Source organism: Patagioenas fasciata, chromosome 16 (genome assembly GCF_037038585.1).
Source record: "Patagioenas fasciata isolate bPatFas1 chromosome 16, bPatFas1.hap1, whole genome shotgun sequence".
In the NCBI taxonomy this organism is placed as follows: domain Eukaryota; kingdom Metazoa; phylum Chordata; class Aves; order Columbiformes; family Columbidae; genus Patagioenas; species Patagioenas fasciata.
In genome coordinates this window covers 14,822,389-14,849,816 of record NC_092535.1, presented here as the reverse complement: position 1 = coordinate 14,849,816, position 27,428 = coordinate 14,822,389, and the positions used below count along the sequence as shown (strand labels likewise).

The following is a 27,428-nucleotide window of genomic DNA, read 5'->3' as shown; positions in this document are numbered from 1 at the left end:
CTCCGGGAGGTTCCTCTGGCTGCTGAAAGAAGCAGCCAAGCAGAAACACGCATGTGTAGCACAGGTGCTGGCTCCGCAGTGAGCTGCCTTAGCTACCACCCATGAACGAAACGGGTCAGGGACACCAGTTTGGTAGCTGAAGTGGCCGAGGGGCTCCTGGAGCTCAGGAACACCCTCTGGGCCAATGTCAGATACAGAAATGATGCTGCGAAGTCAACATCCACCTCCTGATCCCAGTGAAGCTCTGAGGCATGTGCTTTGGACAAGGTGGTCTTCCTGAGAATTTACACTTCACGGGAGGCTTCCTCTTGATTGCTCCCACTCTGGCGGTTGCTTTCCTCTGGGAAGAGCTAAGGGCTTAATTAAGGTCCACTCTTACTGCCAGACTGGCAACCAGGATGAGAAATCAAAGGTAGAATGAAGTATCGGTTCCTGGTCAGTGTTAGAGACTCTGCTGGGCTTCGGCCATGGCTTGGAACCAGCACATGAGCAGCTCTTGGGGACACAGGGCTCCCCAAGCCCAGCAGGCAGCTGCCGCCACTGTCCATGCCACGGCCGGCAAAGCTGGGTCTCTCAGCTCAGCCAGGACCCAGCGACAGAGGGGAAACACCAAACTACGACACATGAAGCAGCATGAGGAGCAGGACCCAGCCTGGGCAAAGGCGCAGAAGGGAACCTGGACCGCAGAGCACGAAACGGGCACCCCGAGCACAGGATGAACCAGCCCTCCCGCAAGAGAGAACACAAAGAGTTTCAAAGGCTCCATCAAATCCAGTAGGATGACGGGCCCTTCAGCAGAGAAGCAGCAGGTGTCAGAAGTCATTTATTTTAAAGAACAGATCCACTCTGAGGAGACGGCAGCTCAAAACCAGGGGTGCACACCTGGCCTTGTGTGTTAAGCTTAAGGAGGTGAGACATGCTGGCATTTCACATGTACTGCCAGAGCTAAAACAATCCACAGACCTACATGTACACCCCAGGGACCACCCCTCCAACATCAAAGAACTGGTTTAGACCCTTCAAAGCATCGGTTACAGACATCAATAGGATCTCCATTTTACAGAGGAATGGAGCAGAGTTCTTCCTCTGGTTCCTGCCCGGTCGTTACTTTAGCGAACAATGAAAACTTCTACGCACCTATATCATCATAACGTTCCACCCAGACCACATACACTTTGGTTTCAGGTCCCATCGGTGGAATGGTCCGGCCCTGAGGCACCCTCTTGGATCTGGATGTAGGGCTGAGCTGTTTGAACACAAGAGCAGCATTTGCAAACGTCATGAGTGCAGTAACGCAGCCAACGAGCACTTCCACAGCTGCTCCTCAGTCTTTCCGATCTCAGACAGGTACAAGCTCTGCCAGCTCTTGAGACGGGGCAGCTACAGCGGAACTACCCCCTGAGAAACAGGAATCTGGGTCTCCACAATATTTATATTCCACAGAAATTAACATATCCAGTCTTTAAAAGGATAGTTTAAGTTTTTCTTAATGTTCTCAAAGATCTTAAATCAGTATCTAAATACACATTTGGAAGTGAACTCTACACAAGAAATAAGCAGCTGTAAAGCCTTTGCTAACGGTGACGGCAGTTCATGGTTTTCTGCTTTGCTGCCACACAAAAGCAGCTCCACATCGGATACTTCAGGCACAGCTGACATGCACTATTTTCAACTGGGTAGGTATGAAAAGCGGAACCAGTGTCTACCCGTCCTAAATTTCCAAGCACAGATCTGAGTCTGAATTACTTTGTAAACACTGCATATACGTTTTCCTGCATGCACTTCAAGATTCCAGTAGGCAGACTATCACTACTTAGCATTTTTAAGTTTTTTGTTTAATTAAGGTAACCTCGCCAACTCCTGCTGCAGGTGCAAATTCTGGCAGGACCAAAGCAGATGGTAAAGAGATGAATGGTGAGGAACAAGGAGCTCCAAATAGTAGGAAACCAAATCATATACCATCAAGGCCGTTTTTCAGTGCAAGTTTTGCCTTACCCGCTGGGAGGGATTGAGATTGTCTGCGTGACTGGGGAAGAGCTCGAGCGTCAGAGACTGCTGCTTCAGTATTCCTGGCAGGAGATCCATGTTGGAGTCGCTTTCTTGGTCAGAGACATTGCTTTCCAGTGAATCAGCTGTAAGCCAGAAGCACAAAGGTGGGTTTTGTCTTCTGCCAAAATCTTAAGCTGTCACCATATGCAAGGTTTGGAAAGTAAAAAAGGTTGTAAGGGCTTTGAAACCGAACACAGAGATTTATGGCCAAGTCCATACAGCACTCCAAAGCAGGAAGGGGATTCAGCAGCAGAACTGCCAGTTATCCCCGAAACAGACTGCGAGAAAGGGCTGCCTATGGGTTCAGAGCGCCCCATCCATGCCCTACGGAACGCAGTCTCCTCCTTCCTATGGCCATCATTTCCTCACAGCCCTTTTATTCCAGGGAACATCTGCACACTGGTTTGAGTGTGCAAAAGATGTCGTGAAGGATGCTGCTCAGCACACAGCAGCTGTGCACGTGCTGCTCCGTGTGCAAGGCGGGACAGGATGAGCAATGGTGATCCACACGGCCACCCTGACACACTCAGGGTAACGGCAACACCGCTGTGCAAACCCACACAGACACTGCCACTGAGACTGAGAGAAAGGGGCACAGGACAGATCCCACCTTAGGAAGGAGCCTAAGGATCAGCATGTTGTAATTTAAACACCAGTAGCTTTCTGACAAGGGTCTTGCTAAACACATAACTGGTTAGCTTGTTTAGGTTCTGCTGCTGAAAAAGCTCTCCAACACAAAAAATAAAGTTACTTTGGTTTTTGTAAACAGCTTGTACAAAGTGATCTTACTGAGGGACTCCACTGGTGACGGGACAACGAAAGCTATTTCCGTCAGGGCATCCGCATAATACAACACCTTCTTCTGCCCGTTGAAGATGCTGGCCCCGACATCTTCTGAAATAATTAGATCATCTGCAATGAACATAAAAGGAGAGTTTAGTCAAAAGGAAGCTCTACCCCTTTCCACACTGCCTCGGGGGAAGACTTCCATAGACAAGGTGCAATCAATCACACAAATCTCATTGTAAAATCAGAAGATTCACAGTCAAACCTCCTGGTTAACAACCATTCTCAGATAAACTTTGTTATCTGCAAGGAAACAGCATTGTGGCTTGGGAGAAGATTTATGTTGAACATATATCCATTGTGCTGCACACCCTATTTCCCTCGGACTGAGCAGCCTAGTACGCACGTCTGCCGCAAGAATTCATCCAGGAGCTATTTCTAACCATTCCCTCCAGCGGACTTCATTCAGTGAGTCATCGATACCCAGAGGATTCTAACATTTCAGTCGATTCCAGCATCCGAGCCAGTTTCTGCAGACTCTCCTCTATGAATTTACTTCTGCCAAGGACAGTTAGAAAAAGGCTTTTTGAATCCAACCCAAAGTGCCTTGTTCTCACCCTATTCATTCCCTCGGCACAGCTGGTCAGTGCATCAGGCCTTCGCAGTACAGAGGAAAAACAATTATCTGGTGCAGCAATGCTGCAAATAAAGTACAAACACCCCCTCCCCACACACACACACTGTCCTTCCCCAAACCACCGCCGGAAACACGAGCAAGGGCTGTAAGCCAAATGATTTCTCTGATCCAGTTTACAGAAGGGATCCTGGGATGGCTGCCTCAGCAAAGCCAGCGGAGCAGTGAAATCCAGCTCACAGGAGCCCCTGAGCCGTGCGCCACCCCCGGGAGCGCTCTGCACCCAGCCCACGGCTCTCGGGGAGCAGCGCCACGGCCCAACCCGGCTGTTCAAGAACTTCTGTGCTTTTGGAGGCGTGCAGGTGAACAAAACCAAAGTACGTGCCTGTGAATTTATCTTCATCATGTCACACTGAAAGCTACTCTAGAATCATAGAGTTATTCGGGTTGGAAAAGACCTTCAAGATCATTGAGTTCAACCATTAACCCAACAGTGCCAAGTGCACCTCTAATCCCTGTCCCCGAGAACCTCATGTCCGTCTGTCCAGCCCTCCGGGGATGGTGACTCCAGCACTGCCCTGGGGAGCCTGTTCCGATGCCCCACAGCCCTTTGGGGAAGAAATTGTTCCCCACATCCAACCTCAACCTCCCCTGATGCAACTTGAGGCCGTTTCCTCTGCTCCTGGCGCTTGTTCCTGGGGAGCAGAGCCCGACCCCCCTGGCTCCAAGCTCCTTTCAGGCAGTTCAGAGATCAGAAGGTCTCCCCTCAGCTCCTGTTCTCCAGCTGAACCCCCCAGGTCCCTCAGCCGCTCCCATCACACTTGTGCTCCAGCCCCTCACCAGCTCCGTTCCCTTCTCTCCACTCTCTCCAGCACCTCAAGCTCTTTCTTGGCGTGAGGGGCCCACAACTGCCCCCAGGATTCACGGTTTGGCCTCCCCAGGTCCCAGCACAGGGACGGTCACTGCCCTGGGCCCGCTGGCCACACCAGTGCTGGTACCAGCCAGGACACCAGGCTCATGAATAGGTTTTAAATCATCAGAGCCGTCCACAAGGAGAAAACGCATTTAACAAAATAAATAGCTCTAGTCATAGCGAAGATTGGAGGAGAAAACAAAGCCAGCAATCTCCACCAGTTGGTCCAAGCCCACTTCAAATCTACAATTTCAGGTTTTTAGCCATTGCTTGCTAAAGGTACAACCCCACTCATGGATTTTTCCACCAGCAGAACCAGATTAGAAGTAGCCCCCCCATCCCTGAATGCTTCTGTTCTTTCTTCCCCAAACTTGCTGAATTAATTCAACTATTTGGTGGATACAATCTAATCCAAATGGCTAACAAAAAGCCCACATTTAAACAAGTTGCTTCACTAATTCAGAGCACGGCCTTGCACACCGCCGCACGGACACGGCCCGGGAAGGGGAGGGCTCTGCTCCCAGTCTGACCCCGTTCTCACAGGAGAACCAAACCGAGACCTGGCCCGTTCCTAACCTGCCCTGACGTGTTCAGAGAAAGCCCTGGCTCTGTTCTCTTCACCTCCTGCCAGCATTTCCAGTTTTATTCTACACATGAACACAGAAGCCTTCAGCTGGCCACACTGAAGAGCGTTTCTGAAGCACAGGGAAGGGCAAGAGCGAGATCGCTGCTCCAGCAACTGCAGCACGAACGGTGCTGCGCCTGATGCCAGCACCACACCACAGACAATGGAGAAGCTGGACCGGCCTTGTCCAACGCCTCCGTGTGCCCACAGCAGGGGCTCTGAAGCTCACCAAGAAAGGCCTGACCCTTGCAGCAGTGACCACGCACCGCACTGAACCCTCATCTCAGGTAATCCCATTAAGTTGTTCAAGGCAGAAACGCAGCCGAGCTCCAGCTCAGCGCCCTGGGGCAGCGTTCCCTGCCCTGAGGATCATTTTGGTTGACAGAATGGGGAGAGCGCGGGGTACGACAAGCCCGGAGGAGGAGTTGCTCTAGTGGAAAAAAGCAGAGTAAATTAAGCAGGACAGAAGAGTGTGTGTGGGCTCCAAGCACCGTGACCTACAAACAGCAGCTTGTTTTCATTCCTTCCCACCAAGCACGAGCACAAGGTTCACTTATTAGCCAACATCTCATTTCATCTACTTACAGGACACTAAAAATCACACAGTATTTTAAGTCTATTTGCCAATATGCAGCACAATCTGTACCCATTTTCACCTGAATGCTGGTTTTGGATAATATATTAAAGACTCACCAAGTCTGCTAAAAACGTAGCACAGGGGTTTCTTGCTGAGGCTCCTTCCAATAACACACAGACATTAGATTTGCTCGCTTTGACTTGAAGCTTAATATTTACACATTCCTTTCTAGTAAACACTGGCGTTTATCAAAAAAAACCCAAGCAAATGCTTAGAAAGGTAACCAGGAGCAAGAAATTTCAAATTGTCTCCTAAAGGAGCTAAACATTTGAATTTAATATTACACCAGTTACTGTGCCTCACCTTGTTCAGGTCCCCCCTCGTCACCGCAGCTGTTGATGGACCAGCTGGTCGAGACGTGGCCAGTCCAGCCCGGGTGCTTCCCCACGTCAACCGACCAGCCCAGGGACAGCAGGAACTCCAGGAAGTGCGGCTGCACAATTCTGGAAGACTCCATGTTCTTCAGGATCTGAAACAACCAGCAGCACCCCGGTGGGTACAGGAGACTCCAGGAAGCAGCTCTCTTCCTCCCCCACTTTTTTAAATCCAAATTTTGTGGTTTTGCCCAAATACAGCTCATCAACAAGCCTGGAACCCCAGACTTTCTATACGGACGCTCCTCCCTGCCTCCCTGCATCCTCCCATTCTGCCTGGCAATGTCCTATTCGATCACCTTGTCGTTGCCAAAGCCTGTAAAATAGTTATCAAACTGCTAGAAATTAGAAACTAGATTTATCTACTCATCAGGGATAAACCACAGAACCGTTCGGTGCAGCATCTGCATTAGCACCAAACGTAACGTGAGAATTTTATAGGCAATTTTCACTACTAAACTGGGGTGAAATTTTAGGAGAAAGGTATTTTATCACTACTCACCTGTACACGACACGCAGTGATTTAAAGTCAGGTCTCACCACACGTTAAATTACAAAACAGATTTTGCAAAACCACGTCCAGCAGGATTGAGCACGCACTTTAATCAGATGTCACACTGCGCTGTTCACTTTGAACCTTAATCCTACTTCTTATAAAGATCTGGGATGTTTCCACATCCAAAGACGACTTTTATCCCATCGTGGCCAACCTGAGACCTTCACCAAATGGCACGAAGGTGACAGGGATGGTTTGTGATTTGGCCCAGCAGAACCACCGGGACTCGTGGAACAGTCAGTGCTGTGCAACACATCCCTCCTTTCTGGACCACGAGGGAATTTGTTCTGTGGCAGGGGCGTCTTTGCTCTCGGTTTGTGGGGAGCAGGACGCGGGGACGCGGGCTCCAGCGGGGCAGAAACTGCAGCAACACGTGCTGGGAGGAAAAGCTGCCAGACAGGAGGCTCCTCATATCCACGTGGCCCCAGCACCCCGTCCTAATGCCTCGTGCAATATTCAGCAGTGACCAGACATGCTACACTGAAATATTACTATTATCCTCATTACTGAGCACGCAGAAGTCACAGCTGTGCTTCCGAATGGATCGAGTGCAGTTTGGAAGGCAATTTCAGAAAATAGGCAAGCTCAGGCTTTATTCAACTATCTGGTTTTATACCTGAGACCATTCAAAATAAGAATTTATGGTAAAACAAGGACGAGGGGATATTCTCAAAGGACAGTTAATGACGTGAAGTATAATGATGCAAAAAGCGTTTGGGCGGTTTCATTACCCTGTATAAATAAATGCCATGAGACCCTTCTCAAAAGGCGGCCTAACGCAATCCCCAGCAGGCCAGACGCCACTACCATGGGCTGTGCAGCAGCAGATACAGCAGCTGTCACCTCTGCCCGGGACAGGAGCGCGGGGTCACCTCTGCGAGCTGATGTGGCGCGAACCGGCACACGCGGGCACGGCCCTGCCCAGAGCAGAGCCCGTCACAGCTGCGCTTCCATCTCCTCTCCCGTCAATACTGAAGACCAAACAGGACAGAAATGAGCCACCAGTCCTTCCACGGGCGGGAGCACTATCAGTATCTCCCTCAGCTCAGGTCCATGGAGACACGAGCTGAAAGGCTAAAAGATTTTATTAAATCTACACGGCAAAGCCCATGCTAATCGGGTTTCCAAAGGCAAGCAAGTTCTGCAGGACTAAGTAATCTCAGCTGTCTAAATCCATAAGAACATATGAGCATCAGATGGGAAAAAAGCATCCTGCTGGCTCAGCGAGGGCACAGCCCAGCTGGAGGGCAAACTGGTGGATCTTGTTGTGCAGCGACTTTGGAGATGGACGGACCGTGCACCGGCTGCTCTGAACGGCAGCTTGAAGAGTCCAACGGAACGATCCTGGTGTCAAGAACCAGCGAATTCCACGCAGAAGCAGAAGGCGCTGCGGTGTTCTGTCGACTGCACGTTCACAGTGACACCAGGAGATGGGACAATAATTTATTATGGAAGCTACACTTGTGGACTTCGCTATGAGAGTTGTGAATGGAATGAGGAGAAGGTACCATAGAAACAACCTTTGCTAACGAGCCCGCAAGCTGTCTTAGTGAGTTTCTCTCTAGGTCACAGTCTAAAGAAGTCATGATTTAGATTTGCACAAATTAACCTGATTAACCTAACTGCGTTTGAATGTAAGCAGTATCATGTAAAGACTTACAGTGCGATAATACTTTCTTACTTGCTTTCTGCAAGCTCCTTTAACACGTGTTTAATATTAGAATCAAACCAAACGACCTGGAACCAACTGCAACCTTCCCTGCAAGCTCAGTCAACAAAGCTGAACGGCATTTCTGATATGAATCTTTGAGCTCTACAAATAAGAACAATAAGGACAGAACAGATATCTTTAATACATACTCTCTCTCTAAAAATATATATTAAAAAGATGTGATAAAAATCCTAAATGTGGGTAATGTACTTCAACCTACAGAAAAGAGTTTGCGGTGACGTGTTACAGCTCACACTGTGAATGAACACAAAGCCCGGGCCCCCCGGTTCTGACGCTCCACTCATGAGCAACGGTGCTTTATTCACGTGAGGATCACTGAACACAAGACAATACAGGCTGCTTGGCACCCTCCACTCGCACTCACCTCCTGGCTCGTTTTCTGGCCCGCCTTCATGTAGAAAATGAACACGGTATCAAAAGGACGGCACGGCAGTAAATCCAAGTAGCCAAGGTCATCAAAAAACCCAGGAAGAGCAGAGTCAAGTGCAATCAGGTGAGGAGGTAGACGACTGTTAGCAGGTTCCTACGCAATACACAGAGTTCAACAGCTTAAACATCTTTCCTAACTGAAAAGGTCGCTGTAGCTTCAACAATAAGCCATTACAATATAAACAATCTCCCTTTTCTCCTAAGAGCAAAATCACACACAAATTCCTGATGCAATGTAACCCTGTTACTGCAAATGAGTAACAGTGAGCGCAACCGTTTGACAATTTGTTGCATTCTCCTCTCCTCATTAAATAAAAATGGTATTTTGCCAGCAAAACAGACATGACATTTTGCTTAAAAGCAGAGCCAGCTGCCACAACAAAAGCAGCAGCCACTTTCCAAATATCACAGCTATACACAGCCACATGCGTAGTTTCATATTAACTTATATACCAATATTAAGTACTTTTTAGACATCGTTTTTGCAAAAGCTCCATTGTCTTTGTTGATGGTTTTCTGGGAGGAAATGCAACAAATACAAGGAAGAACCCACAGGCAAGACGTCATATTTCAAATTAAGAATATGGATCACCTCTATAAACTGTTGTTATTTTAACTTTAAAAAGTACAACCAATGGCTACTCCTGAGTGTTTATATGTGATTAAACCACTTCAGCACAATCACAGCTGGAGCAAAACTTTTCAGGCAGCCGTGTTTCAGAAACAAAATACCACCCAAAACCTAATTGAAGTTGGGGGAATGATTTCAAGTGTGAACATGTGAATGCGACAGCTCACGTACCCACTGCAAAAATAAAGATACAGCCACCTATTCAGAGCGTGTTCAGCTCCAGGCATGGCCTCTCACAGCCCTGGAAGAGGGGAATCCAGCCCTTCACTTGATTAGACTGCAGCTTAACGGTAGCTGGAATTACACAGGAGATTCGCACAACACTAAGAAGTATCAGGTCACCTTCAATGCCTCTAGTGAGAGAAACCCGAAGTGAGAGAGGAACAGGCGCGCTGTCTGGAACTCCTGTGCCGGCGGCGGGGGCTTGCACTCCGTGACCGGGTCGGGAAAGCTCTTCTTCCGCCACTCCTCTTCACTCTTCTGATCGATGGAGGCCTCGAAAAGGATCTGCTGGGCCATGCCATTCCTCAGCATCTCGTGTCGCTCTTCGAGCTGAAAAACATAGCGTGACGTGCTGATTCCATCGAGATACGCTAAGAGAACAGCTTTGGTGTTTAGGGAAGCTGTAAGTCACATGTGCAGCAGCAGCTGCACCTTCACCATGTCCCCATGGTTTGCTAAAGCACCGGCAACAAGGCCTTGCAACGTTACAGAGCGAACGTCTGAACACCCCGTCTGCACGGGAGAGCTGTTGCCAACTTGTGTATGCAGTATCAGCTGCAGCTTCTCCCTTTAAGTGAACAGAAACTAAACCACACTTGGCACTGTGAAACTTTAAAATATGTTTGAGACACGAACCCCCCTCCTCCCCAGAAGGTCTCAAAAAACCCTTCCCTTCCATTTCCCCAGAAGCAGCAACAAAACGCAAGTCGTTGCTTCCTAGCAACACCAAGATCCCTGACAAAACACGCTGAGCAGCACCTCCCATCAAACACATCCAAGGCATCGTCCTCTTCCAGGAGGAGTGCACAGCTTGCATTAGTCTGCAGAGGTTATTATTGCATTAATATGAAACTAGTAAAGCTGAAGAGTAAAATTATTTACATTAGTGTATGATTCATGGACTGACAAAGACCCCCAGAACAAAATTCAGTCAGAGACTGATAGCTACTTACTTCCTCGTTCACAATTTCATGTAAATCGGGAATGCTCAAGTCAGCTTTCACAAATGGGATCTTGTCCACTTCTTCAGGGAAAGGGCGATGCTTCACACTGTATTTCAGCCCAACGTCATTTTTAGGGGCCGGTCGAGGTTCTGGCACGAAAGTCTGACGAAAAAGAGGGATAGCTTTTAAATTCAAGGCATCACGGCACTAGACAATGACAGACTGAACACACTCCCTCCCCCTTCACCACCAGAAGTACACCAATCCATCATTAAAAAACATTCACTAAGGACTTTAAACTAATAGACTTGTATTAAAAACGTGCCCGTAAATTTTGAGAGAGACACAGTTCTGCCCATTTTGGTGGCTGCACTCCTGAATATATGAACCCTGCTTACCATCGAGGCAGCTGCAAATTGCAATACAATGGCAAGCTAACACGGCTACATCTTATTTTCTGCTCATTCTAATGGTACTGAGCAAAAGCTCCAAGTGCTCGAGAAGCCTCGGTTTTAACCCTGCTGACTACGATGACCACAAGAAGCCAAGGTGAGAAGCCCTGGAACAGAACAGCAGCGATGCCGCGGGTCAGGAGCGAGATGAACCCAGGGAATACAGAAAGGGCTCATGTAATGTATTGTAATGTAATTTGGATGTTGTTACTACATTATGGTCTAAATTGTTAGTCTGTAATTCAACACTTGAAGTTACCAATGAAAGCCACAAAAGATCTAGGTGCATGTTTGCAGGTGCAGAAGGTCCAACCAAGCAAGACCTTTAATGACATCTTGAGTGCTGCTTTATAAATGTCTTTACTAACAATCATGCTTCAAAAGGGCAAATCTGTTAAAGGTATAGAATGCTTTTAAATCGGAGAAGTCCCCATAAAGCTGGTCAGCACGGCTCCCGGGCTGCCCAGAGACCACTTCACCCAGCGGGAGCAGCACAGCTGAGGCTCACGGGCCCTCACTGCAGACACAGGATTATTCCCTTTATTGTACCGAGGGGCACGGGAAGAGTTCAAAGATTTGCAGAAGTTCACAAACAGACAGAAATGTTGATAACACAAGGACATGCTCCACTAGTCAACTGCAATAAGAGATTTCACTATAAAATAGATCGGGATATTTCTCCTCCACTGTTCCTCTCCAGAGCTCACTTAGATAACCATTTTTTCACAGCAGGTTTGCAGCCTTCTTTGCAACGTTGGGCTTTCCAGCTTGAATCGCTGTTCCCTCTGCAGCATCTCACTCTGCACCTCCAGACTGCGCTCCCTCTGCTGCAAGGGCTTTGTCTGACGTCCCAAAATCAGCGTCACCACTCGTGCCTACTCACCAAATGCACCATTCGTGGTCCCTGCACCTCAGAAGATGCTTTCAGAAAAAAAGGAGAATGCCCCCTCCCCTTAAACAAGTCTAGGAGAGAACAGCACTTTCACAGCCTGTATTTCATATTAATCACAAGTTGTAAAGAGTCACCAGAGATGTGTCACATTACCTACAGCTAACGGCCCCGTGGCTCAGCCTTAATGTAAAATCACCAGCTCTGTGGGGCTGTCTCACATGAGTGGAATTTCTGCTGAACATCTCTAAGTTAAAGATTTCTTTACGGGCTTTGATAGAGACCTTTTGATTTGCTTTAGCTCCTCTTGGTAAAAGACAGAGTTGCTGGGCCCATGCAAATCTTCCAGATGTCCCACGGATCAAAACAGTGACCGAGGGGAAAGAGTCATCTGCAAAGCACATGGGTGAAGAGAATAACACATCGTCATAAATTGCAAACAGTTCACTGTGCAATAATTTAACCAGAAAGAACGCAGGCATGATGGCAGAGGTGTTGTTCTCAAGGTTAATTCCTCCCTGACCCCAAAGACAACTCCTGGTGTGGAGCAAGTAGCGCTGCTCTCTGCAGCAGGAGCTGCTGCTCTGGGCTCTGTTCGCTAACCGCCAACTTAGTTTCACCATTAAACGTAACTTTCATCTAAATTCATGCAGTTTCTCTCCAATTTATCTCCAGGAAATAAAAAAAGATCGTCTGGCCACTGCGTGTTCTGGTAAGACCCCATGGGGACACACTTTGCATGATCCTTCCACGACCTTCTGTAAAGGTCCCACACAATAACAGACACAACAGCGGAAGGACAAGAGATAATGGCCAAGCTAAGACAGGGGAAGGTTCTGACTTCATATCGTGGCAAGTTTTTCCCTGCAAGGAGCAGGGACACAGCAGCTGCCCTCACAGGTTTTTGAGGCCTCCTCAGACAATGTCAGGCTGTGCTGTCCTGGTCTGAATTCCGTGCTGACCTTGTTCACACCAGGAGGGTCAGCTGCAGGCTCCTGAGCTGCTTTAACCTGCACAATGAGGGTTTTAACACTGCAGTCTTGAGACTGAAAAGGCCACTGATATCAGCCACCTCAGAAGAGGGATCATCACACCTCTACAGTTCTTCTTTTCAAATCATTTATATTTATCTTTCTAACCAGAGGAAGAAGGAATTGAGAAGTATGAACTTACTCTGCTCATTCCCTAGAGGCTGCTCCAACATCGCCAGGATGACGCTGTTATCCAAAACGAAGTAACGGAAGCTATGCTTGTTTATGGTAGGTAGACGAGAGTATTTAATTAACGTGGTTTCGTTCACCAAGCTGCAAGGAGACGCGGGGCCACTGGGAGAGGGAAATGCTCCAAGCAACTGCATAATACTGCAAGTGAGAAAAACGTTGGAGTTAGGACAGGTTAAGAAGACAAACTGTTCCACCCTAGCACAGACCTTCACTCATGCTCTTCATTTCTGTCTTGATGTAGCAGTTACCCTACCAGCAGTTTGTGTTAAAACCAGTAACTCCAGAATAACAGACATGAAAACCTACAAAGAAGAGCACTCTGTCTACAGAATGATACATAAAGATATATAGATGCTTTAAAGCATGAAAATCTGTACCCTTCCACAGCTTTTTTAATGTTCATTCTTGTAAGATTATGGATGACTGGAGATAATCACCCATAGTTTTAGCCCACTCTTCTATCAGCAAGCAAAGCAGACACGGCAGATGCGCTGGTTATGATTGTCCTTATGTTCTCCAAGCACAGATTACGGTAACTTAAAACCATTTAAGACAGACCCAGGGTCAGAGCAGCGTGACCACCATGGATGGGAACTGGGAGAACTCCAGGGGTGGCCCAACAGCACCAACCTGCTCGGAGCCACGGCCTCGGGGGGCTCCTGCACGTACCGATTTAGATCATCCCACATTGTACGGGATCCACCCAATACTATTAGAAACTGAACTTTTCTATGGCAGGAAACAATGAGACTTGTCCTGTGTCAGAGTGAAGATCACACAATCTAACTCGGGACTTCACCCTAAACACCACCATCCAGATCACAAATAAGGGTTGAAGTCCTCCTCACACACTTTTCCGCTTTACCCTGAGAACAGATAATTTCATCTCTCTAAATGAAAACAGGCACTTTTAGGCAACAAAAAAGGTTTGTCCAAAAGTTCCAACAAGTAGTTGTTTTCACCCTGGAAATCACACAGTTGTTTTTACTAACGGTAAAGATTATAACGATTTTATTGTAAAGCAGAGCAAAAAAGAAAGCAGCTACTGCCTTTTGCAAAACATATTTATCCTGCCCATCCTCAATCTGTCCTGTCTACCACCATGCTGTTCATCTATAAACAGTGCTCTGCAGCTTCTCTGGAGCAAATCTCCATTTTCCTCCCTGTTTCCCCTCCCAACCCACACATTATCTGTTACTGCATTTCCTGCAGAACCTCTCCAATATGTTAAGCAAACCCAACGCTGTGGGCAGAACAACACCCCATCCTGCAGCAGCTTCTCCCTGCTGCACCACACGGGAGACGGCGACTATCGGTCCCCCCAGCAAGGCGGGGATGGGACAACCTGTGGGGCTGAGGATCGGGGGAATGAAGAGACAGGATGAGCAGGTCAAGGGGCAGCGGGAGGGAGCTGCTGTGTGCAGGGGGCTCAGAGCAGAGCAGCGGGGCTGCAGAGCGCTGGGCTGTGCTCCCCAGGGAAGATGCTGGTGGGGGGACAATGCAATCACAGTGGAGCATCTCCCGTGTGAGGAAAGGCTGAGGGAGCTGGGGCTCTGGAGCTGGAGAAGAGGAGACTGAGGGGGGACTCATTCCTGGGGATCAATATGGAAAGGGGCAGTGTCAGGAGGATGGAGCCAGGCTCTTCTGGGTGACAACAGTGACAGGACAAGGGGCAATGGGTGCAAACTGGAACACAGGAGGTTCCACTCAAATTTGAGAAGAACCTTCTTCCTGGTGAGGGTGGCAGAGCCTGGCCCAGGCTGCCCAGGGAGGTTGTGGAGTCTCCTTCTCTGCAGACGTTCAAACCCGCCTGGACCCCTTCCTGTGGAACCTCAGCTGGGTGTTCCTGCTCCATGGGGGGATTGCACTGGATGAGCTTTCCAGGTCCCTTCCAACCCCTGGCACCCTGTGATCTGTGAACACCTGGGACAGCAGGGGGAGGCAGCTCAGGCAGAGCACACAGCAACCCTGCCCAACGGGCACAACGCAGGGAGCCTCTGGCTGACTTTTCAAATGCTCTTGCTACAGCACAGAGATCTCACCAGCTGGGAACCCCTAATTAAAACGCTCAGACAAGGCAATGCCAAGCAGTTAACGCACTCTGACAAATCCCATACCATGTTAGGGTAGCTTCAGCAGCATCCTTCACTCTCATGGATGCAGGGTTGGGCTCCTTATCTCCTTTGTACTTCACCTCCTGTTCGCTGTTCTTGGATTTACTTCCCGAAATGCCCAGCTCCACAATCTCCAGCACCTCTTTCAAACAATCCTAAAACACAAGAGGAACCACCTTAAAGCAGAAGCACTTTGATAAATGTCTTCAAGACCTCAGCTGGAGAGTGATACACCATGGATTGAAACAAAGGACTGCTGGTAATATGAGCTCGGAAATAAATGCAGAAGATCATTCTAATAGACAGTGTTAGAACAAGATCACGTTTGCTGTAGGAGCAATATTTTCTTCATCTACAGATGTCTACTTATGTTTGTATTCTAATGGTCCAAAGTGCTCTGAATAAATACATACAGACTGCATATTCCATTACATATGATTACATATGTACAAAATTGCCAAGAGGACTGAGAATGCAACTGAAAACCAAACATATTTAAAGAGATGGTAAATGCAATTCTGAGACTCTCTGCAGAACTTTTAATTAAGCGCATTAAGAATGAACTCATCTGGAAAATCTCAAGGAATCCTTTTCCAAATCTTTTGCTTGCCAACAGCTGCCAGAAGTAAAATATATCATGGTATCTACTTCATCAAGAGAAACAATAATGGTAATTCTAAAAGCACACAGCAACAGCAGATCTGTTCCAGGAGAGGCCAGCGCTCAGCACAGCTGCAGCTGTGACTCACAAGTGTTGCTCCTCACTAAACCATTTGCTGAAAATATCTGGATTGCAATAGCAAAGGTTCAAATCTTACGCTTGAGCTATAGAAGAACAAGGAAAGCGTTCTCATGAATAAATAACTGGCTAAAATTGGAGCACAAGGGGTTGGTTTTTACCACCAGACACCAGGCAGGGTTCTACACCTTGGCCTGTGTCCTTCCTTATATTCAGAACTGACGCAGAAAATTGGTGAAGAGGAAGATTAAAGTTGAGATGCAAACACCAACTGTGAAGAATTACAGGAGTTCACAGCACTGGCTACTGAAACAGCAGCTGAAATTCAAAGCAAATATAAGGTGACACCCCTGGAAAATTGCAATTCTCATACCTGTGAATGCACTGAAAGGTTCCCAGCTGGCTATCACAACTTGGAATGAGCTACTAAGTGTCCAGTATGCACTACACACAGCGTGCAACACTATCTCGACATGCAGTGATAGTCAAAATAAAAGAAACTAACGGAAGGAAATAAAGCATTATGGAACTGAGTAAAGCCATGCGGTGCCACATCCAGGGAAAGCACCTTGTCCTGGTCACCTGCTGCCACGCCCGCGCCCCAAAGTGCACGCAGAAAGCACCTTTACTGAAAGTCCACACTGAGGGTTTGCAATTTGCGTTTTAAAAAATACACATATTTTTATCTACGCCATCGAAAAGACATAAACAAAATATACAGATATTGAAAACATGTTCTATATAAAACTATGTTAAAATATTCTATAATATATATTAATATGCATTGTATATCAAAATAGGGAAAGATCTCTGAGCTGTCTCCAGGAGGCCAACAATGAAGAGAAGCACTGTGTTCGGGTGTTGAACAGAGCACAGAAGGCTGTTGGAAACACGCATCTCTCACTTCCTGCGCTGTTCAAGCTTCCCGGCAAACTCCATCTTGGGCTCAGCTACTGAACTGAGCCTTGCTCGGTTTCTAGAGCTCTGGTTTCTTGGTGAAACGCTGCGATTATAAAGATATTTGCATCAAAGGAATTCTGTTACGTCTAGGAAATGTTTTAGTCAGGTAAGAGCTGAGGAATAAGAAGAGACATTACTTTTGGCTAACTATAATATACATAGGCCATTAGTTCCCATATTTCTCTTTTCAATTTCTTGGGTTTTTTTTCTGGTTTTCTCCTTTTTCCAGTTTCACAAAGCAAAAAGAAAGATTGAGACATTCTTAGCAGCATGAAAGGCCATTTTAAAGCCAAAAGTGTTCTTGGCGAATAAAGAGTAGAAATCAAAATTCAAAACTACTTTGCATGGAGCCCGGTTTTGAACTTCCTATAAACTTTTGAGAACTAACCAACTGCATCAAGGACAGGTTGGGCACAAAAAGCACCACAATCTATCGGGCAGACGCCGACCTTCTCGTCCAGCATGTCGGGGTGCTCGGTGAGCCAGACGCAGAGGCACTGGAAGGCGGCAACGATCATGGAGTGCAGGTCGCGGGAGTGCAGCGGGGCCGGGCGGCTGCACTGGTACACGATGTAGCTGCACACGGAGCTGATGGCTCTCTTGCGATCCGAGGAGTCCACCACCACCTTCACCTGCGCACAGCAAACAAGAGAGCTCCACAGGAATCTTCCAGAGAAGAAACAGTTTGAAAAAGCATTTTTCAACGCAGTTTTAAGAAATAGGAATAAATGGCTGAGTGCTTTTAGGATTACAGCTTCAAAGCTGTGGGTAAAAGTATTTAACAGTGATGGGTATTGAAACTTTAAGGGAAGAATCACCGCATTGAGGTGCCACTACGTTGCATGGTTTGGTTTCCAAGAGCAAGAGTGGTACCAATATAGTTGGGTAAGAAACTAAGTGCTGAATAAATCAGTATTTGAAACTTATTTTGAGTAAATACCTCTCTCCTTCAGCCCTACCAACCCATTCTGTACCTCTGAGAATCCCTCACTGCTGAGTCTCCATTCCACGGGGCTTCATTCTGCTCACATAACTTTCCACTATGCATATTTCACAGAATCCCAGAATGTCAGGAGTTGGAAGGGACCTGGAAAGCTCATCCGGTGCAATCCCCCCATGGAGCAGGAACACCCAGCTGAGGTTCCACAGGAAGGGGTCCAGGCGGGTTTGAATGTCTGCAGAGAAGGAGACTCCACAACCTCCCTGGGCAGCCTGGGCCAGGCTCTGCCACCCTCACCATCAAGAAGTTTCTTCTCCTCTTTCAGTGGAACCTCCTGTGTTCCAGTTTGCACCCATTGCCCCTTGCCCAGGAATGAGTCCCCCCTCAGTCTCCTCTTCTCCAGCTCCAGAGCCCCAGCTCCCTCAGCCTTTCCTCACACGGGAGATGCTCCACTCCCTTCAGCATCTTTGTTGCCCTATATTTCATCAGCACAGGAACTTTCACCAGTGAAAAAGGGACAGAAAACTCATCCTCAAACAAAAACCAGCAAAAACCCCCATAACCCCCGCCAGGACTCATTGCAAAACCGCCTCAGCTTCTCTCCCAACTCAGGGCTTCAGGGCACCAGGCTCAGAGCAGAGGCCGAGTGAAGAGCCTGGTACAGAGACATGAGGACCTACATTATAAAACTAAAGAACTGAATTTCTCTTCTGTTTTCTTCCCAGCCTGTGACTTTGCACAGGAACAGTCAGTTTTCCTCCTCTGCCCATGCCATATAAAGCTTTACTCATGAGGGTGCACCCTTATCCCAGTATGACAGTGGTTGGTCTTGCTGGTGCCACCAGCAGCTGTTCTCCAAAAAGGGGGGTGAAGGTAGCGTTACCTTCAGAAGCGTAAGATCTACAGCAGAGTCCCCTCCAGATGAGCCTACGAAAAGCAGGTTGGTGAACCAGCACTCTTGCAGGAAACAGGATTTTCCAGTTTACCAAGTCCCACTGGTAAACGGGACTTGGTAAATGCTGGTGCTGAAGCAGGGCAGCCCCTGAGCTGGGAAGGGCTTTGGGACCTGTCACCTCCAAAGGTGAAAGCAGAATCGGTTCTCCACTCACCGCTCTGCAGCAAGAGGTGATCTCTTCCTACCCTCTTTGTTAGGAAGGAAAAAGATATCCAAGATACCCCAGAGGAAGAATTACTTCAGTTGCATGAGAATATACTAAGATGATGATATTTAATATTAACCTAGGTAGGCATTTGAAAAGATAATATATTTTCTCCTTCCTGTCTCATTGCAAGTCAAGAGCAAAAAAACCAACCAACCAAACACAAAAAAGCCACAAAACCCCAACCAACCCACCAACCCCTGGCTTAACCACATAAGCTGCAGGAACCCCTGGTTCCGTACGACATTCTGTAAGATGCAATAACCATACGTTAACTCATCACACAACACTTTCAAACGCCTCCTCCAGTTCATGCTGCTGCAGTAATAAATAAATAAGCGCCCAGCTCAACACGGCTCTGTGCTGACTCAACGCCCTAAAAAATGCCTGAGACACACACGTTTCAGAGAGATCTGTCAAGGTCCTGGGGGAATGTGACGGGAAATGCTCAACGGTCATTCCAGGTCATGGTGGCTGCTGTAAATACACGGGACTTTTGCTTAAGAAAATCATGAAATGCAGCTTGGGGACAAGAGGCCTTAAGCAGAAAAGGGCATTTTATTTCTCAACAAAAAAAGCCCTTCCCCATCTAGTAGCTTTGAGTTCAGCTGCTGAATCAAGATAAGCTCTGAAGAAGTAACGCCTTCATATTAGAAATACACTATGATTTTCTAAGCTCAAAAAGCTATTTCCAATATGAGATGGAAGGGGAAAATCAAGCACAACCCTTGGAAAAAGGGCAATTAAGTAGTTTAATACCCTGGCGTATTTGCAATCTGCCAACTAAGAGCAGGAAAATCTCTTGGTTTTAAGCCTTATTCCACACCAAACAAACCAGCACAGCAAAGCTCTGAGAAATGGTTCACATGGGCTTGAAATCCAACGGCCCAGGCCCCTGCGCTGCCACTGGAAGCTTAGTGCCAAGTTTCTCCTCAACTCTGCAACCTCACATGGCAGATGGATCGCCTGCAGTGCAAAACCAGAAGCCCAGAACAGATGGGAATCCATGAGAAAAGGCAGGAGCCACCTGCCTAGTGCAACAAGAGCAGAGAGAGTTCAGTGCAGCCACCAAGATGCTGAAGGGAGTGGAGCATCTCCCGTGTGAGGAAAGGCTGAGGGAGCTGGGGCTCTGGAGCTGGAGAAGAGGAGACTGAGGGGGGACTCATTCATGGGGATCAATATGGAAAGGGGGAGTGTCAGGAGGATGGAGCCAGGCTCTTCTCAGTGACAACCAGTGACAGGACAAGGGGCAATGGATGCAAACTGGAACACAGGAGGTTCCACTCAAATTTGAGAAGAACCTTCTTCCTGGTGAGGGTGGCAGAGCCTGGCCCAGGCTGCCCAGGGAGGTTGTGGAGTCTCCTTCTCTGCAGACATTCAAACCCGCCTGGACCCCTTCCTGTGGAACCTCAGCTGGGTGTTCCTGCTCCACGGGGGGATTGCACTGGATGAGCTTTCCAGGTCCCTTCCAACCCCTGACATTCTGGGATCCTGTAACAGAGCCACGTGTCTCTGAACAAACCACCCTGAGCTTTATGTGGAGCCAACAGCCAGTGACAGGGCCCATGTCACAGGAGCCACAGAGCATTTACACGAGGATGCTGGAGTATAAAAGTACAAACCCAGATACAGCCACCTGCTCGCTGGCATGACTTTCACCCAACCAGGACTATGACCACCCTTGAAGAAAAGGCCAGAGCACACAAACTGTCACCTCTCACCTTGGCCAGTCCGGACAGAAGCTCCAGCGCGGCCAGAGAGATGCTCATGTCCTGTCTCCACTGCGAGTTGAGTCTCTGGGTGACCAGGTGGATGCTGCGGATCAGCAGCCCGGCAGCTGTATCTGTATGAAGAGCTAGAATATAACCCCACACCGCACCGCAGGGAGGGAAAACAACCACGCGTTAGTGACAAGAGGCAAAGCACAGGCACAAGGCAAAGCAGCCACAATACACACGTTAAATCAAACCATAGACAACCCCGAATCTACAGATTGGGCTGGCTAACTCCCTTATAGACACCACCAGACATCTCACAAATACATTCAGGCTAGCTTATCTTTTTAAAAGACATTTTGGACAATCCCAGCTCTTGCTATTGTACTTCAATTGCTGTTAAGTCTTGTACGCTCAGAAAAACTTCGGCATTGAAAATGTATATTAAACATTAGTACTTGTATATTTAGGCATCAGTAACGAACTAATAGAGCTTGTGTAACTTCAGATATCCATGCCAGAAGTTACTCATCCTTTCTAAATCCACTGTTTATCACAAGTTGTACTAGTTAGGTAAATGTAGATAATTAAAGAATCAGGTCTGGAGAAAAAAAAAGACGCAATTATTTCCAGACCTTTAATTTCTCTGAGCCTCTAGCTCAAAATTACAAACAGAAAGTGTTTTAGTATCAGTTGTTCTCATTTCAAAACACTAGGAACACAAATACTATTCACACTTGTTAAGTAGGCAAATTAATTCCAAAAATGAAAACTGCTAAATGACTGGTTATAGAGCCACGAGAACCATGACAGCTCAGGTATATCCTTCCAAAACTTCAATCTTCATGTTTAACACTCGAGAACTAAGGTCAGTGTTACACTAGTAGCATTCAACTGTCTGCTGCAGTTAAAGAGTAAAAACAGCCCATCTTTTTCCAATTCTTTCTTGTTTGAAGCATCCAGCAGAAACACATGAATTCTTTTCATAAATTTCTTCCAGCCTTACCTTCTGTGCATAGGAAATTTAAAGAATCCAATAAAATTAATACATCACAAAAATACCTTTCAAGTCATGCCATGGTTCAAAGACTCAATACGTCAAATATTTAAAAGATGATTTTTTTAACCTTACAAATGAATATTTTTGCAAGCACTTGTCAATGAAAACTCATATGAATTAAAACAATTCAGATGGTGTGCTTCAACCTAATATTTTAATATTTTCAAACAAACCCTGTAGGGTAACCAACAACATGCTTATGTGAGTCACTAGAATACACTAAAATCTTCCCTGATAATCTCCAGCCTCTCCTTAGTTAAAGAAGTAGAGAAAAAGTCCCCACAGTTTTGGTTGGCGAGAACAGAGTTGTCAACCCAGGCTACAACATGACAAAGGTGACGTGTTCTCATATTCACCTGGCCAAGATCAGTTAAACTGATGAAGGCCAAAGGAGTCAGTAAATTCCAGGATCTCGACATCTGGCTGGTTTCCCACACACAGATTTAGAAGAACACGGATTTTATTACAAAGACACAGTACAAGACATAGCAAACTAAAGTTAATTACTAAATTATCTTGTAGTAACAAATGCCACATCACAAGCATTCTGCTTACTTGCTCTGCAAAACCAGGAATCCCTCAAACGCTCTTTAAATATAGTTTAGGAAAAGGTGCTGCAGAAGTCACGTAAGCATTTGGAATGCTACCAAAATGAATGAAGCAATTAATCCCCACTTAGTGCACATTTATCCCGCTATTGTTCATGAAAACCAAGTGTCTTGAAGACATAAGCTAAAGTAAAGAAGTTTGCAAACACCTTTTACATTCTTATTTTTAAAATGTTAACAGAGTCCTTTAGTAGGATTAAAAACCAACCAATCACCTACAGGGCGTGCGTGAGCACAAAGGCAATGAACAAAGGGGCTACGCACCCCGGGTTCAGACCTCCACACACATTAATTAGCGTGTTAGCCAGAACTGAACAGAAGAAACGCGCAAGACGTCACCCTGGCACATCGTGGGGGTTTTTTCAGAAGCACTGTCCTTACCATAGTCCCTCAGAAGCGCTTGTGCCGGCCTCTCGCTGTCGGGCGTTGTGGGCTCCGTGCTGCCCCCACTCGCGGTGCTGATGCCACTGTTAGTGCGGCTGTGGCTTTTGAACAGGTTATTTTCACCACCGTTCTGCAAATTCAAAGTCAGTTTTGAGCGATGAGACTGTTTTTGTGAGACCTGGACAGGCTGGAGAGTTGGGCAGGGAAAAATTTAATGAAATATAACAAGGGATATAGATACAACCTGGGGTTGTATCTGGGCAGGAACAACCCCAGGTTCCAGTGTAAGTTGGGGAATGACCTATTAGAGAGCAGTGTAGGGGAAAGGGACCTGGGGGTCCTGGGGACAGCAGGGTGACCATGAGCCAGCACTGGGCCCTTGTGGCCAGGAAGGCCAATGGTACCTGGGGTGGGTTAGAAGGGGGTGGTCAGTAGGTCAGAGAGGTTCTCCTGCCCCTCTGCTCTGCCCTGGGGAGACCACACCTGGAATATTGTGTCCAGTTGTGGCCCCTCAGCTCCAAAAGGACAGGGAACTGCTGGAGAGAGTCCAGCGCAGCCACCAAGATGCTGAAGGGAGTGGAGCATCTCCCGTGTGAGGAAAGGCTGAGGGAGCTGGGGCTCTGGAGCTGGAGAAGAGGAGACTGAGGGGGGACTCATTCCTGGGGATCAATATGGAAAGGGGCAGTGTCAGGAGGACGGAGCCAGGCTCTTCTGGGTGACAACCAGTGACAGGACAAGGGGTAATGGGTGCAAACTGGAACACAGGAGGTTCCACTGAAAGAGGAGAAGAAACTTCTTGATGGTGAGGGTGGCAGAGCCTGGCCCAGGCTGCCCAGGGAGGTTGTGGAGTCTCCTTCTGTGCAGACATTCAAACCCGCCTGGACACCTTCCTGTGGAACCTCAGCTGGGTGTTCCTGCTCCATGGGGGGATTGCACTGGATGAGCTTTCCAGGTCCCTTCAACCCCTGACATTCTGGGATTCTGTGAGTTCCCTATACCAGAGGATCTTCTCGGGTACAACGATCAAAGGTCAAGATGCTGACTGAGCACCTCTCTACAGTAGATAATATTAGTAGAGTATTCTTTCTGAAGTGGGAACTTCAGAAACAAAAAACACTTACTGTTTCCATCTGACAGCCGATGGCTTCTAACAGTGCTGAATCTTGAACAATATTTAACATTGCACCTGAAGAATCAGATATAAGAAGGTAACTAAGGACCGTGGTAGAATATTCACCGCTAAAATTTGCAAAGAAGCACTGAAGGTCTAACAGACAGGATCACCATCCTGTTCTACAAAAGCTCTTATAAAATGTGTTATAAAACAGGATTTGCTTCGGGTTTAGCCATGTGAAGCAGATGAGAGCCGAGAGAGTGCGTTTTCAGCTATTTTCAAAATGCTTTGAACATAGTTTTTTAATATTCCCCAGTTCATAAGGATTTTGGTTTCACAGAAGGCCTGGAATCGTTCCTTGTCTCCCATCAGACTGTGCTCATTTACAAAGTCAGGCTACATTTTTGATATCTACTGATTCTGCGTATAAAATAACGGTATTTGTTAGACAGCTGCGTAGTCCAGATCCATCTCAAGGGTTACACAGTGCTGGCCTTGGCCCCTTCTCCACTTTGGCCATTAGAAGCCAAAAGGCAGCTGGTGACTAGAAACAAAACCATATTTTCAAGTCTTAATGAACTATCAGTACATAGAACAACCCGGTGGAAGATCAAGTGAATAACGTCTGGTCCATTCAGCCCTTAAGACACCAGCGCAAGGGACCGCGCTTGCTCTCATACTGACGTGGCCAGTGAAAAGAACACCCAAACCATGGTAACATGAGGAGTTTTACTTTTATAAAGATATTTCTGCCTGCCCCTGCCCCACAAAAAAAAAAAAAAAAAAGGGCTAATTTTTGTATAATAATCTGTAGGTTTACAGAGCAAATTAAAAATTGTTTTCATTTTAATGCGGCTAAAACATAAAACCAATTTTCTAAGAGAGGAGGCCAAATCCTAACGTGAGGTGAAATTGTTTCCCCCTGGAAGTCACCCCCAGCCTCTCGCCGTCTGTGCTTTGTTTTCCAGCAGCGCCCAAAACACTGTAAAGAAAAAGCTGAGGCTCCAAGGGCAGGAGGAGCCAACCCTATGGCCCCAGCCCAGGCAGCACGCAGGGAACTCTTCTGTCTCAGGAGAGACAACGACACCCAAGTGTAAGACACCGTTAATTAAAATTGCAGGTTCATTCTGGGTGCTGCAGTGAACCAGTGTCACCCCAGGAAAGTAGCAGCAAGGACACAGTGCCAGGAATTCAAACTTTCAGCTGCCCTCCCTTGCCCAGCAAGGAATGTTTGGGAAAACACCACTTGCTATATGAAGGCAAACGCACCTCTCGCTGCCAAACATTTAGCGAACAGCTAGGAACCGGGATTTGGTTGAGAAGCTGGTGGCACGTGTGAGAATCTCTGGTTAACTGGAGACTTGTGAATCCTCTCCAGCCAAAACGTCACATATGGAAAAGGGGTTTAGCAACAGGAATATGGGGAGATGGTCTGGTACGGACCATCATGGAAACAGGAATGGGAAACAGCATCTTCCCAGCTCGCCGAGGAGGGTGCAGGATGCTTGGGTGGGATTAACCGCCTGTCACCCTGCGGCCACACTTGGAAACCTGGATATCCGCACCCCTTCACCAGCACTGCCTGCAAATAATCCTTCCTTCACATCATCCTCTAGTCTTCCACTGGTCAGGGAATTATTTCAGCCCCTGCAAGGAAACTCCCCGAATTCTGCAGCCTGGATTGGTTTCCCTGCACGTTCTCCCAGCGCCAGCGTGTCTGTGTCCTCTTAAACACACACAAGGCCAGTGCTATTGTAATTACTGAAGGACAAGAACACCATAATGTGGAAAAAGGCACTTCTAAAGACAGAAAAATAAGGGAGAATAAAAGCCAAGCACATTTTTTACTTGTCTAAAAAGATATTTTACTTGACAGATTATGCACTATTCAGGTTATTGGCTTCCACTTACTGAGTATTCAGAATAATCTTAACACACTCATCACCTCAAAGAACAGCTTGTTACCGAAGTACGAGGCATCTCCAGACTCTATTCCGAAGCCTTTGTCTGAGGATTTACACAGTGCTAAACAAATGTCAGCCGTATTTAGCCCGTGCTGGACCACTGGTCAGCCAGTATCTGTCTCTAGGCTATGCCAGAAACTAAAATGCTGCCTGAACCTCATTACTCAAAAATCCTTCCTAATATTAAATCTCTTTTTTTTCCTGTTTCCATCCCTACTTACAACTGACCTTTCCTGCTACAATGTACTTTACTTTCCTAGTACTACTCCACATTCATAAAAAGAGAGATTACTTTAACAAAAAAGTGAGATTTTCAAGATGCTTTTGTAACATGATTATACAAATGATAACCTGCCAGGAACTTGCAATCAACACTTTCCTAATAACTCATATTATTCCAGGACAGATTAAGACAGACAATTCTATAACACAGTTCATAAATTAAAAAGTTGAACTAACCTAGTATCATTTGAGTGTTGTTGGGATCTGTTTCCGTCTGCAGAGCTCCTATAAGTATATTCACAAGCCTCAGCTTCAAGGAGAGGAAGGTTACTGGTTTATCATACGTTGAGCTGTCATCATTGCTGAATTTCCCTTCCAGGACAACCTGAAGGAAAATCACATTTACTTCAGTATCAGAGAGCACAGCAGCGCGGTTTCAGAGCCGATAGCCACAGCACACATTGCTCCCACAGGCTTTGCTATGAGAGACAAACACAACGCCAAAGCCAAACCACAGGTCACCAAATCCCACTCCCAACCAACCAGGAACACAAAAACGGAAACCCGAAACAAGCGGTGAGTTTACTACCTCAGACTTTATGGTTCCAAAATGATGAGGGAGAGGTAACAAGGACAGTAAGATGTGAATCGAAGCTCTTCTTAGCTCTGTGGGGTTTACATAGATTTTAAACTTTGAGAGTTCTCTGCAAATCAAAGCGTCATACAGTTAATCAACTTTTCACGGGAATTTGGAGTCAAATTTAGTTAAATATACAGCTACCCAGAGGTCTTAAACAATTTGTGGTATACAATGTAGCTGTTCTTCTGGGCTCAGGAATCTTCTTCTTTTCTTTCCTTTTTAACAGCAGCAATAACACAACGACTTAGGGCACAAACCATCACTTGCTAAGGATTCTGTACCCCATACAAAAGCAATGAGCTGATGAAAGCATTATTAATATACTGCACCTTCAAAGCAGGAAGTTTCGGTCTCAAACCCACCCAGGATTATCAGAGATCCCCAGAACACGCTCGTGCACGCGTTACACACAACACCAGCTGCTTAGCTAACAGATCCAACTGTTTTTCTGTAGCCACCAGCAAATTCTGCTTACAAGATCTATCCAAAAGAAGCAGCGGCTCAGACCAAAGCCCAGAAGATAAACACCTTATGCATAACTTTAAAATTAAATGGAGCACCAAGGCATAAAACATATGTTGAAGGCAGCAGTAGTGTTAAGTTCATTAACAAAATGTCCAGAAATCTATAAAGCTCTGACAAGTGAGGTCACATCCTCTGGTTTAAGAACTAAAGTATTGATTTTTCTATTTAACGACGTGTAAGATTACTC

General features: G+C 46.8%; 1 protein-coding gene across 2 annotated transcripts in view; it reads right to left on the bottom strand.

Annotated features, from left to right (window-relative positions):
• RALGAPB (Ral GTPase activating protein non-catalytic subunit beta) overlaps positions 1-27,428 on the bottom strand; it is a 66,199-nt gene that overhangs the window by 6,815 nt on the left and 31,956 nt on the right. Inside the window, exons 12-27 of one of the 2 annotated variants that reach the window (XM_065849597.2) lie at positions 26,666-26,780; positions 26,314-26,461; positions 23,898-23,962; positions 22,774-22,906; positions 20,731-20,864; positions 17,359-17,541; positions 15,214-15,365; positions 13,047-13,234; positions 12,158-12,264; positions 10,542-10,694; positions 9,709-9,918; positions 8,671-8,829; positions 5,948-6,113; positions 2,839-2,961; positions 1,996-2,132; positions 1,138-1,246 (exon numbers count right to left, since the gene is read on the bottom strand). In XM_065849597.2, coding sequence (XP_065705669.2) covers positions 1,138-1,246; positions 1,996-2,132; positions 2,839-2,961; positions 5,948-6,113; positions 8,671-8,829; positions 9,709-9,918; positions 10,542-10,694; positions 12,158-12,264; positions 13,047-13,234; positions 15,214-15,365; positions 17,359-17,541; positions 20,731-20,864; positions 22,774-22,906; positions 23,898-23,962; positions 26,314-26,461; positions 26,666-26,780 — 2,282 coding nt within the window. The remainder of the gene's footprint in view (positions 1-1,137; positions 1,247-1,995; positions 2,133-2,838; positions 2,962-5,947; positions 6,114-8,670; positions 8,830-9,708; positions 9,919-10,541; positions 10,695-12,157; positions 12,265-13,046; positions 13,235-15,213; positions 15,366-17,358; positions 17,542-20,730; positions 20,865-22,773; positions 22,907-23,897; positions 23,963-26,313; positions 26,462-26,665; positions 26,781-27,428) is intronic. The other variant, XM_065849599.2, reaches the window with a different exon arrangement.